This window comes from Mesoplodon densirostris, chromosome 3, assembly GCF_025265405.1.
Source record: "Mesoplodon densirostris isolate mMesDen1 chromosome 3, mMesDen1 primary haplotype, whole genome shotgun sequence".
Classification (NCBI taxonomy): Eukaryota; Metazoa; Chordata; class Mammalia; order Artiodactyla; family Ziphiidae; genus Mesoplodon; species Mesoplodon densirostris.
In genome coordinates, this window is record NC_082663.1 from 108,820,106 (window position 1) to 108,833,877 (window position 13,772).

At 38.1% G+C, this 13,772-nt stretch overlaps 1 protein-coding gene across 1 annotated transcript in view; it reads right to left on the reverse strand.

The window, feature by feature from the left end:
* The window catches only part of FBN2 (fibrillin 2), a 230,142-nt gene that overhangs the window by 157,028 nt on the left and 59,342 nt on the right, over positions 1 to 13,772 (reverse strand). The window contains exon 6 of the mRNA XM_060093309.1: positions 3,513 to 3,710. Within this exon, the coding sequence (XP_059949292.1) occupies positions 3,513 to 3,710 (198 nt within the window). The remainder of the gene's footprint in view (positions 1 to 3,512; positions 3,711 to 13,772) is intronic.

Here is a 13,772-nt window from a genome sequence, read left to right on the forward strand (position 1 = left end):
TTTTCCTCCTGGGTATTAATTTTAAACTTTCAGGTAGTGGTGTAGCTCCCACCTCTGCCCTTTCAGATACAGACTCTGCAAGCTGTTCACTAGTGGCTCCCAAATCCTCTTTTCCTTCCCCCTCCTTTACCTAAAGGAGCGTCTCTGGGTTGGAAGGCTGGCTAGAGGATATTAGAAATGGCTTGCCACCAAAGACTCTCTTTCCATATGCCTTCAGTTACTCCGAGGGCCTGCAGTAGAATACCTCTCATATGGGGATATACTCCTCCTCTCCAAGAGCCCGTCCACAACCACTCAACAGCCTTTCAGGATGCTAATGCTCATAGCAAACACATAGAAGATTCTCCCTGTCCCCATGACTTCCCAACAACTGCCATGTATCCATCACTACTCTGACCTGGAGGTTGCACAGTTTTATTTTAGAAGGGCTTGTTCTCTATTATTCCTTTCCTTGTTAGTTTTTGTTGAGTTAGAAGAAGGGCAATATCCTGCTATTTTCAATACGAGTTTCTATAATTGACTATGCTTCAGGTAAATTTTTTGGATTGTTTAGGGATGGCTTGTGTTCACATAGTGTGAACTACAGTTAAACTTTGCAATGATCTGGTTAACTTGGTCAATGCAGACAGCCAAGATAAATTTGTGTTTAATAATTTATACTAATCAGATGAACCAAATCTCCTTTTCATTTTGTGCTATACAGAAGGCCTGCAAATAACATTCTACTGAGAGCATCTTCCTCTCAGGATAGACCTGAGGAACTAGCCATGCCTGCCTGGTTTCAGATAAGATTCAACTTCTCTACATGATTCATGTGCAGTCTGATTGAAGGATTAAATATTTCTGAATACTAATCCCATTTGACAAGAACAGGTACGAATACTTGTTTTGCAGGGACTGACTCAGGGTCTATACTGCTCTTTCTTTATTTAAGTCCCTGTCTTATGTCCTAGGTAGGTCCTGACTCTGTCACATATGTCAGAATTTCCATGCCTCTCACACTGCTTGGAATGGAGCAGAGGCCCAGCATCAGTCTATTACTATTGTCTATAATAAAGCAAAAGCTGGATTTAAATAAGCAAATTTCTTCTGCCATACTTCCAGTTTTGAAACATCTGGAGTAGTTTAAAAGCCTAATTTCTAAAAATCAAGCAACATAAATTAATAATTATACAAATTTTAATATTTTTTTAAAAATTTTAAATATACTCTATTTGAAAATCTAAAAGACCCAAAGTCAAGTACTATTCTTAAATAAAATACCCTTCTAATTAGAGTGAATGTGTAAGATAGTAAAGATTTAAAAAGAAGAACCTATTTGTAAAAAAATAATACAACATATGCACGTGACAGTTTATGACATATTTATTTAAAGTTTGTAGATATTCTTGGAAAAGAGCTTAATGCCACTTTTATTACCTTTAATTCACTCATTTTTATGCTAGCTTAAATTTTAAGGCTTATGTGAGCCAACTTTAGTCCTTCAATGTTTAATAAAATGAAGAATGTACAAGACTAAATGCAGATTAGACTTAGGCATAAGGGCTAGAACTGAAATGCTCTATATATGAAAGAAGTCAAGAATCATTATGATTGACCTCATAGTACCCTAGGAAGGTATACTCTTCTGACACTGCTTATTTGAGTACAGAAAGTCTTGACAGCAACAGTGAAACGTAAAAAAATTTACTAGTTTCCTCACAGCTTAGTTTTTTCGGGTTTTTTTTTGCTGTTCGTGGGCCTCTCACTGTTGTGGCCTCTCCCGTCGCGGAGCACAGGCTCCGGACGCGCAGGCTCAGCGGCCATGGCTCACGGGCCCAGCTGCTCCATGGCATGTGGGGTCTTCCAGGACCGGGGCACGAACCCGTGTCCCCTGCATCGGCAGGCTGACTCTCAACCACTGCACCACCAGGCAAGTCCCACAGCTTAGTTTTTTTTAAGTATCATCTTAATTTTCTGTTGGCCCTCATTTTTCACATTTATTTGGTTTACTACAAGACCTTATTTCATCCCCTCCTAAGCCATAGATAAAGTAATTCACTAATTGCATCAGCTACAGGATAATTTTATGTTTAGAACTTCAGAAATGTCCTCCCTTGGCTAATATAAACCATGTTTTAAAACCAATATTAAACTGGCTATCATCTACACAGCTGAAATTTATTTTTAACTCCACAAAAATTTTCAGTTACCCTATAAAAAAGATCACTATTATAAAAAAAGTATGACATGTGTGTATCATGTTTTATTATCTTATTTTTTTACGCCCTATTATCTTCCAAATTAATTTGGCAGAGTATTTGGGAAACAGTCTAGGAATTTAAAGGAAAAAGTGAAATCACAGTAAGATGGAGTCTTAAAATAGCCTGAACTGAGGATTAGTGTTTAATTGAGAACTTTCTGACGATGCCATGATTTTGAAATAAAGCAGAACTTTTTCAACTTTTCCAGACCTTTTAACAATGTGGCAAATTTCATTTTGCTCCTGTAGCTGTATTAATCCATTATACTCTTGGGCAAATGGAGCCCAAAACTTATCTCTACTACATAAACAAATTCAAACAAATAAGCCTTCAGACATTACTCAATCCTGAAGGACATTCAGGAAGTTTGAGATCAGATCACACACTTTTCGTAACTGTGTTCAGAAAAACTAGGCCTCTCTGACAAAATACCAAGGTAAAGAAGCCTAAGTACAAATATAGAAGACGAGGAGAGTCAATAATTTGCAATGTTTTGGCTGAAGTTGAGGGCTTTTCTCAACCTGGACTATTTCTACGAAACAGTGGTTTTGGGAAGTATTTTAATATCAATTCCACTTATTAATTCAAAAGATATTTACTGAGTATCTACTACATGTTAGAATGCCTCAGACACATTAATGAATAAAACAGATTTCTGCCCAAATGGAGCTTACATTCTATCTGGGGGACAGTAAAAGCAATAAAGACCATAAGCAAGTGCGTTAGAAGGTGATAAGTGCTAGAGAATAAACAAAAATTATTACTCTGGTAAATCTAGTCAGTAATAATCTAGTAGATCTATACAGTGTTTTATCTTTAATAGTAATCCATTAGGGCTTCCCTGGTGGCGCAGTGGTTGAGAGTCCGCCTGCCGATGCAGGGGACACGGGTTCGTGCCCCGATCCCGGAGGATCCCACATGCCGCGGAGCGGCTGGGCCCGCGAGCCATGGCCGCGGAGCCTGTGTGTCCGGAGCCTGTGCTCCGCAACGGGAGAGGCCACAGCAGTGAGGGGCCCGCGTACAGCAAAAAAAAAAAAAAAATAGTAATCCATTAAATTACATAAATTATACAGTAATCTATATCTAATCTAGGAATTCTATGTAGTATGGTAAATACTATATACTATATAGTATAGTGTATCTTTTATAGAAAAAACTTGCTTTTTCAGGAACGTTATTATCCATAGACAGTGACAGATTCTCCCAGCACACTGAAAGGAGCCCAGACACATGGGTGACTCTGTACACACAGGCTGAAGGCTAACTCACCTTGGCAAGCTCCAGTGCGGATGTTGGGGATGAAGCCCCGCCGGCAGGGCTGAGGCTGGGCGGGACACATCTCACAGGGGTGGCCCCAGGCCCGTCCAATGGTGGCACAGCACAGAGTCTTTGTGCAGACAATGCCTGTCAGCTGCCCTTGGCACATCTGGTTGTTGACCTGAGTGAAACATGGGCCTGTCCTGTAATCTGGAATGTGAAAGAAGACAGAAAGACAGGTTTTATGATCACACACCAATCTTACACCAGGACCTCCAAATACATAAAACAGAGACTCTTCTGATGAAAACATCGTGCGACAAAAGGCCAATGTGTTTGATTTTGAAAATTCATAATTTTTCAATATTGAGAAGTGCATTACAAGAGTTCAATGTATTCTACCCTAGACACTGTAAATAGATGGCTCAAGGGCTGTGTCTGGGACACAGATGTGTTTTCTTGGCCGCCTAATGTTTTAAAAGAATTTAAATGAGTAGCCAACATTTTTAAATGGGGAAATTTCACATGAAATTTATATTTCTGGCTTTTCTTAAAAAGTTGGAAGTTCTGGCCATGCTAGGCCTGACATGTTGCATGGCAGTGGTGGAGTGAAGTGCGTCCCCTCTATGACACCACCACCACAGCCACCCAGCCCTCTCCACTCACTGGTGTGCACCACCTGTGCCCTGATGGCACCTGCTTTAATGACTCCTCTTTACCTAGAAAAATTTCTTCTTTGACTAGGTGGTCAAGAGTTCAGAAAATCAAAACAGAACCAATGAAGATATACCCTTCCATATCACATCTATATTTGGGCAGTCCAGATTGTCTATAATCATTTAGTTCTAACAATTGATTTGTTTCCTTGTCAGTCTGTTTAGTTCTATGTGTAGCTCAGCTTGGAAGACAGTACTAATAAGGCCCATGGTCATGGATTCTTTCCAAGTTAATATTATATGATCTCTATTCTCTAGAAGATGATTGTACAATTGTCCAGCTCGGTTATGATGATGATAAAAATGTTAGCAAATGTGTGTCACTTATGATTTACACGCAGACTCTTCTATGAATATTAAGGACAGCTATTATGACCCTTGGGTCACAAAGTGGTTCATGGACCAGCAACATATCCATCACTCAGAAGCTGGTTAGAAATGCAGACTCAGGCCTCATACCAGACACAATGACTTAGAATATGCATTTAACAAGATATTTAGGAGATCCATACACACCTTAAAGTTTAGGAAGGACTGATCCAGACTACAAGCAACTTGAAAGCTGGGCATTTCTATTATATCTCTCTTCCTGCTATAATTTACTTAAATGACTCTTTAAGATGATCAGTATATGTATACTATTTTAAGCAGAACTGAATTATTAATGGATTTTTAAGTTGTTGTTTGTGTTTTGAAAGACAGAAAATCAGAGAAAAGTCAGTTTCCTGAAGACTGACCAATTAAATGATTAACATTTGTTATAAAATTACAACAGAAATATGTGAAAAAGTTTTTCCCCCGTTTACAGAGATTTGTACGCATGCAGTTTATTAACTCTTGGGAATGTAAGAAGATAGTCAGGATTTCCTGATAAGCCTTAATGCGAATGACATAATTCCATCTGAAGGGGAAAGCCAGAACAAGTTTATTTCAGATTTTTGTAAGAACAAAACAATGTTACATTCAATGGAAGAACAGTCAATAATGTTGGTAAGATTTTTATGAAAAACTGTTACTGGGAAATATCAAACTTGGATATAATTTAACAGTCAAAATGCTAAACAAGAACAACTTAGATATCATCTAAATGCTACAGTATGACAAAAATACACCTTAGAGCCACATAAAATTTCTGTTTTTTAGTGAAGAATGAGGCTTTGTCAGATAGAAGAACGTTTTAAAAGCTCAATATAAAGGGAAAAAATCTAAAATAGGTAACTTTTTTAGCAAGCTGGTTTAACATTCTGTTACTCTGCAGCTGAACTTCAACAAAAATAGCTCATTTTAATCCATTACACAAGAACAGCAGATGTGCTGGCTGCAAATCACGTTTTTGAAGAAGACAATCTTTGTATTATACATGTAGATATGTCAACCTTGTAAAGAAGCATGCTTCCCATACCACAAATTGTCAGGTCATAAATTTTTTAAACCTACTCTATTGTCCTTCAGGCAACATGTTATTTTGCCATTTTAAATAAATATTAGACTTACGATAAATTGTATCACGTTCTGAACAAGTAGGGAAAAGCCTACTTTTCACCAAGTCTCTTTTTCTGTTTTTTTTTTTTTGATAGATTCATGTATATATACCTACATTCACATTCTGTACCCTTTTAGGATTCCCAGAGAGAAGCCTGCATAGCCTCTCTCATAATCTCATTCTTAAGTAAGCCAGTTTGTTAGGAAATACCTTCCTTCTAACTACAGCACCTTCTTAAAATTATGTCCTCTTAGCCTGATCTTCTTGGAGAAGAGGACTATCTGGACAAGGATAGCTGTTTGTCCCTGCAAACGACCTTTCATGTTAAAGGCCTTGATTAAGCCAACCCCAGACTCCCCTTCCTGGGAACAGAGTTTACCATTCCTTATTTCTTCTACCTATATTTCCCTTCATTAAGACTGTGCTTCAGAATCTATTTTCTTACATGGTTACACTTTGCTTTCTGGTTGGCAAGTGCTTACCTTAAAATTGAAAACTTACAATGTAACCTATTTATTCCAGAATTACTCACATGTAAAACGTGAACAAATATTAGATACTGAAAAGAGATTTAAATTTCCTGATCAGATTAAAAAACATTCTGTCCCAGACATTACTAGCATTGTAATTATGGTCAAAGAGTACTAAGAGACCTTAATTAAATGTTATGATTGGCCATACACTCATCATGTTTTCACTTCGGGTAAAATATTATTGTATACCATGCTAACCATTCATAGGTCAGGACACACGTGCAGTGTGTAAACAAAGGATAAAAGGAGTGAACTGCTTAACACGTGGTATGCTGGAACCAGTGGGTTGGAAACAGATATTTTCCTCATTGCTATATGACCAAGAAAATTTTGTTAAAAATTATCCTGTGAAACACAAATAGTGCTATTTTGATTTTCAAATATCTAACTGCAATACGGCATAGTAATTGGCTTTATATAATTTCACTTTTTTTCACATGAAGCAATTGGTACAATTAGCAAACTCATCAAAAACTTAAATTCATTAAGGTATAACTTATACATCATATATTCATCTGTTTTAAATGTAAAATTCAATAATTTTTCATAAATTGTATTGAATTGTGCAACCATCACCACAATCCAACTTTAGGACATTTGCATCACCCCAAATTGTGCTCATTCCCAGCCCCCAGCAACCACTAATCTTTCTGTCACTATAAATCTGCTTTTTCTGGACAATTTCATAGAAATGGAATCACAGGATAGGGGATCTTTTTTGTCTGGCTTCTTTTGGTTAGCATAACGTTCTTGAGAATCATCCATGCCATGGCATGGGTCAGTACTTCAATCCTTTTTACTGCTGAATACTATTCCACTCTATGGATATACCACATCTGATAACCAACCAGTGGCCTTTTGCTGGGCTGTATAGTGAGCACATGTTTAACTTTTAAAGAAACTGTCAAACTGTTTTCCAAAATGACCTCATGGTTCTATATTCCTACCAGTAATGAGTGAGAGTGCCAATTCCTCCACATCCATGCTAATATTTTCTAGTTTCTATCTTTATTATTATAGCCTATGTTACCATTTTACTTTAAATAAATACAATTGAATATAGTTGGGAATTTTGCTATATTTCACAAGTCCTCTTAATATAACTAGAGATGTTAAACAGTGATAGCTAACCAAAGATGAGCATTATTGTCATATGGACCAGAAAACTTTTGCAGAGGTTCCCAGAAGGTAAAGACAAAAACAGGTCTGCTGGGGATTTGGGACTAAGGGAGAATTTTTTTTTTCTTATTTATTCTTTTTGTTTTGTTTTGTGGAAGAGACGAGGATTAGTAAAAGTCAATGGGAGACGCAAGAGGGAAGGGATGTGGGAACAGATGTATATGTATGACTGATTCACTTTGTTATAAAGCAGAAACTAATAAAAAAATAGCAAAAAAAAAAAAGTCAATGGGAATGACCCAGTTGAAAGGGAGGGTTTCTGATTACCATAGAGAATAATAATTTCTAGTATAAGACCCCTAAGGAGTCAGGCTGAGAGTGAAGCCAGAATTTGTGTGGAGTTATCCTTAGACAGAAGAAGAAAAGCACTGTTCTTGTAACCTGAGGGAGGAATGGCAGGATGCACAGAGATGTAGGCATGTTTATATAGTAGAGGAAAATGAGCAATGTCCTCTCAGATACCTTCTCTTTTCTTTGTAAAACGGAGGTGGGACAGTAGGTCTTTGGCAGAGGTTGGCTGGGGTGTCAGATCTTGGAGGCTAACTGAGATGGACACTGCAGATACCAAGAAAGGGAGCTGACCTGAGAATCCAGCAGATTCACAGGTGACAACAGCACCTCTCTATGGTGGAAGAATAAGATGAACTTATAATGGGACCCATCTGTCTGTTTTGTGACTTTTTCCAACAGCTCTAGGCAGCTGAGAAGCTCACTCAGAGATAAGGCTTCATCTAGGATTAGGGTTTTGTCTGTCAGAGAAGAAAAAAATTCAGAATGGCAAGGGGGTGTAAGGTGTTGTTAGACATATTTTGAAATTATAGACTATGGAATCTAAGCTGGATGAGCTGGGAAGCGAAAAAAGGAATGGACTTACAGATTAAGAAGTGGGAGAAAGCAGTAAGATCAATAGACTAGGTGTCCCCAAGAAGCCCCACATGAGGTGGGAAATTAGTCACAGTGATAGCAATACATCAGCTGTCCATGTGGCTGTAGTAGTATTTATTTAACTGTCCGCAGAATGCAGTTAAGGTTCACAGCTGCACAAATGTACACTCCATAATTTAGGAAAGCTACCCACAACTACTGTAATGTAAATGACATCCCCTGGAGTCATGCAGTCAAATAATGCCATAAAGATATCCAAAATTCCATTCATCCCCACTTTAGTACACAAATAATTGCCTGATCCCAGAAGGCGTATGAAAATACGTGAGATTTCCCATCAAGCTGCACAGTCTCTGGACTTAAGCAAGAAGGCATTTCCATTCCTTCCATTCTCAGGAACCAAAGAAATGCAACATGCAATAAAGTGATCGTCTTGTGTGGGAGCTGCAGACATGAGTGAGTACAATGAAGAACTATGGAGGGGGCTTCCCTGGTGGCGCAGTGGTTGAGAGTCTGCCTGCCGATGCAGGGAACACGGGTTCGTGCCCCGGTCCGGGAAGATCCCACATGCTGCGGAGCGGCTGGGCCCATGAGCCATGGCCGCTGAGCCTGCGCATCCAGAGCCTGTTGCTCCGCAACGGGAGAGGCCACAACAGTGAAAGGCCTGCGTACCGCAAAAAAAAAAAAAAAAAAAGAACTATGGAATGTGTATAGTCTAAGTCTAATGATCCTGGCCATATGACAGCCTCCTTTGAGTAATGGAGTTTTTGACATAGCAATTACAAATAAGGTTTAGTGCATTCCATTATGATTCTAATTGAGAATCTATCTAGTCAGTCTGCCAGCTGAAATATCTGATCACAGATATAACTGGAGCGTGCAGAGAAGGCAACCACTCTAATTATAGTTTCCTTAGTCTCAATAAAAATTGCTTAAATGTCTGCTGGTCCAGAATTCATGCCAGGTCTAAATATTCAGAGTTAAGTAAAGTGAAATAAGATAGCAATTGTCTTCCATGATGGAAAAACATCTGTCACCCTCAGGAAATTTTAGAATTAACTACAGAAATGTTTAAGAGAATCAAAGCCATTAATTTAATATTTTTGCTCTTAGGAACTTGTGCAAAAATTATGTACCTGTAATGTTTTGTTTTGTTTTGTTTTGTTTTGTTTGCGGTACGTGGGCCTCTCACTGTTGTGGCCTCTCCCGTTGCGGAGCACAGGCTCCGGACGCGCAGGCTCAGCGGCCATGGCTCACGGGCCCAGCTGCTCCGCGGCATGTGGGATCTTCCCAGACCAGGGCATGAACCCATGTCCCCTGCACCGGCAGGCGGACTCTCAACCACTGTGCCACCAGGGAAGCCCAGTACCTGTAATGTTTAATAGCATCTTGCCCATTCCATTAGATTGCCTTGTAACCAGAGTTTAAAATAAATAATTATGTAATTTATTTAGAGTTGTGATTTTTATGTTAAAATGTGACTATGCTTATACACACAACAGGATCATTTAAGTGAACTTCAGATTTTTATAAATTTGTAAGTTTGAGTACTTAGACATTTAGATCTTTATTAGGTTTATGAGAGTAACTTGAGTACTTACAAAGGTTTTTAAGTTGCACAACTGAAGTATTTAAGGGAGATATTAGGTGTACTTAATATATTAAAGCAGTTTAAAAGGTAGGGAGGTGTTTCATTAACTACATATGAAAATGGAACCAAATACTATTTAAAGACCTCTTAAAGTGACCACTAAAATCTGCTAGACTTACTAGTAGATGAGTGATATTTATACGCCGAATTTAAAAGCTCAAGGAATATACCCTAAAGAACTGAAATCAGGGATCTGAAGAGATATATGGACAACCATGTACACAGCACCATTATTCACAATAGTCAAGAGGTGGACACAACCCATGTGTCTATTGACTGATTAATGAATAAACGAAATACATACAATGGAATACTATTCAGTCTTAAAAAGTAAGGAAATTCTGACACATGCTACAACATGGGTGAACCTTAAGAACATTATTCTGAGTAAAGCAAACCAGCAACAAAAGGAAAAATACTGAATGATTCCACTTATATGAAATGTCTACAGTAGTCACACTCATAGAGACAGAAAGTAGAATGGTGCTTGTCAGAGGCTCGAGGGTAGATGTGGAGTTAAGTGTTTAATGGGCTCAGAGTTTCAGTTTTGTAAGACAAAAAAGTTCTGTGGATGGATGGTGGTGATGGTAGCACAACAATGTACATGTATTTAATGTCACTGAACTGTACACTTAAAAATGGTTAAGATGGTAAGTTTCACATTACATGTATTTTACACAATTAAAAAATATTTTTAAAAAGCTCCCGGAATGACCAGGGTTTTGAAAGTATACTTAAATAAAGCAAACCTGAATTTTTAACACCAAAACAAATAAACTTTGAGTCTTTTTCATATACAGAGTCACCACTGAGGGCACTGAAACATCCCCCTTCCACACTGCTCACCTGCTTTGGGATGGATATTTATGCTGTTTACAACTGAGCACAAGTGCACACAGTGCTGCATGGGTCTTCTTCACTACATAGCTTGGCAGATTTTCTGTAAGGTCAGTTCCGAGGTCTGGAATTGCTGGGTCAAGTAGCCACTTTGAAAAATATTACGGAATTGCTCTCTGAATAGGTGGTACCAACTTACACTCTATTATTTCCTCCCACTCCTTCCAACACTGAGTAGAAGCAAACGGTTTAATTTTTATTAGTTTAATGAGTGAAAAATGGTATCTCATTGTTTTCCCTGAATTATGACAGGGCAACTCATTGTCCCTACGTATTGACAATCAAGAGAAGAAAATTAACTCTGTGACAGGCACTTTATAATGACCCTTTCTATAAACTATCTCACTTTATTTTGATGCACTAAAAAAGTATTTTTGTCATTTTTACACATGAAAAAACTAAAAATCAGACACTAAGTTATATGTGGAGAATCAAAGAGCTGGTAAAAAGAAATGTATGTATACCAAGGGGGAAAGGAGAGGGGAATGGGAGGAACTGGGAGATTGGGATTGACACATATACATTACTGATACTATGTATAAAATAGACAACTAATGAGAACCTACTGTATAGCACAGGGAACTCTACTTAATGCACTGTGGTGACCTAAATAGGAAGGAAATCCAAAAAAGAGGGCATATATGTGTATGTATAGCTGATTCATTTTGTTATACAGTAGAAACTAACACAACATTGTACAGCAACGATACTCCAACTAAAATTAATTTAAAAAAAAAGTGAAGCTGACATTGGACTTGGCCATCCACTTCATACCAAAGCACTGCACCATGCACGATACATTCATGAGACCCCGAGAGCGAACATCCACGGTCTCAGCTTTTGGTAGCTTTGCCTTCTCCTAACAGACCAAAGTCCTTTAGCATTTAAATGAATATTGTCACCTCTCCACAAATGCCTCCTCCCATCCAATGTACAATCTCCTAATTCCCAATGAGCAAGCCTGGTCTTGCTTTGTTTCTGATTTCTCCCAAAGATGAGTCTCCATCTAGCCAGATTAGGTTAGGGAGAAATTCTCTCTCTTACACTGAGAGAAACATTAAAGACTTCGCTTCTGCAAATAGATGAGTAACTATTTTAATTACTGCAGTTGCATTGCATTTTGTTTCTAACATAATACCGTTATTTAATATTTCAGTGGAATGTGGGCTCAGCAAATAAGGACCCCTTTCACCACCCTCTACAGTCTTTCAAAGCACAAGGCTACTGCTGACATCAAAGAGCACTTGAAGAATGAAGAGGCAGGAAAGATAATTAGGTACTGGCCAATGATGCAAACAAAATTGCTATCTTTGATGTCACGTTTCATAAGGATGAGGGCCATCAAAGATGTGGTCCTAAAACTCATGGCCTATGAACTTAAAGTGCACTCTCCCAAGAGCAAAGCCAATTAACTTACTTTAAGGATGACAAAAATTGCTTAAGATTATAAACTAGTAAGATTATTTAAGCAGAAAGATATTGTCACTTCTGAAAAAGAAAGTTAAAAAGACAAAAATATGTTGTCATGAGTTAATAAGGGAACCACAGACATAAATGATTAACACAGAAGATGGATAATATGCAAGTCAAATCAACAAAGTACCAAATTTTATGGTAGCTAAGAAAAACCTATAGTATAATTAAGTAAGCCTGAATAATTTCAGGGAAAGGTAATATGGGCTCACAAAACATTTATCTATTATCAATAAAGTCAGAAACAGAATCAGTGGAAACCAATGTTTGAACAGATCTTATACATCCCTTGCACCAAATACAGTGAGGTCATAAGACTGGATTAAAGCAGCAGTGAATAAAATATTAGGCACAGTTTGATGACAGAGTCTTTATGTAATAATATGGATGTAACGTACTGTTTTATTTCTGAAATTTCTGCCTAAATCAACTCCTCCTGAGCCATGTAGGCAGCTATATACATGCACTGAGTCAACCAAACGTCATAAATCACAGTTTTCCCAGGAAACATGTCGCACTATATGACTGGAAAACCAAAGCCCTTCTCTATGATTCTGCCCTGACATAGAACTTCCAGTATAACATCTAACCAGCCAGGGTGGGGCTGGGATTTCTCCTGAGAAGAGAGCAAATGCCATGTGATCCATTTAATGGGGTTTTAACTATTTGGGAGTTTTAGGGAAATGCTGAAGAGCAAAAAAGACCATAGGTCATAAGGCCTTCTAAAAGGACACAGGTAGCATCTATCATTAGATCCATTTGACTTGCAAAGGGGGAGGCCCTTCCTCTGGGACTAGCCACATGAAGAACAGCAGAGAGTCCCCAGACCCTGCTGGCAGGGGTGGTCCAGCATGGGTGGTGGTCTACACTGGTAAAGTGAATCATTCCTGGCTCTCTAGTTGGAGCCTGTACCTGTTCCTTGTACATCAGGACCAGGAGAGGCTCAAGAGTAAAAGATACCCCTGTGACCTCTCAGCAGGAAGGTTACAGTACTACAATAGCAGCTCAGTAAAATAAAAAAGACCATATCTTACACAGCCTGCAAGTTTGTAACCGCTGGAGAAACCCAGGTAGCTTGACTGGTATAGGTATTAAGGGAATTTGCTTCATGAATAGACAAACACATATTAAAAGACTAAAGTATTTTTTTGGTTCAAGAAAGTAAATCCTTTCAATATTCAGACTCAACCAAAGAACAAAAAAACAAATGGTCACTGTCTCAAGCTAAATTAGTTGTCTAGAAGATCAGACAGAAGAAATAGCTTACAGCACAGAGCAAAATTTCTAAGAAATTAATATCATAAGTAAAAGATGAGACTTGGAGGACAGAGATTGAAGACAAAAATGTAAATAATATGAATTCCAAACTAAGATTTTTAAAAACCCAATAGAAAATAAAGAAATAATAGGAAAAAAAGAATTCCTAAGCTTAAGTGAAAAGTAGCTTTACATCTT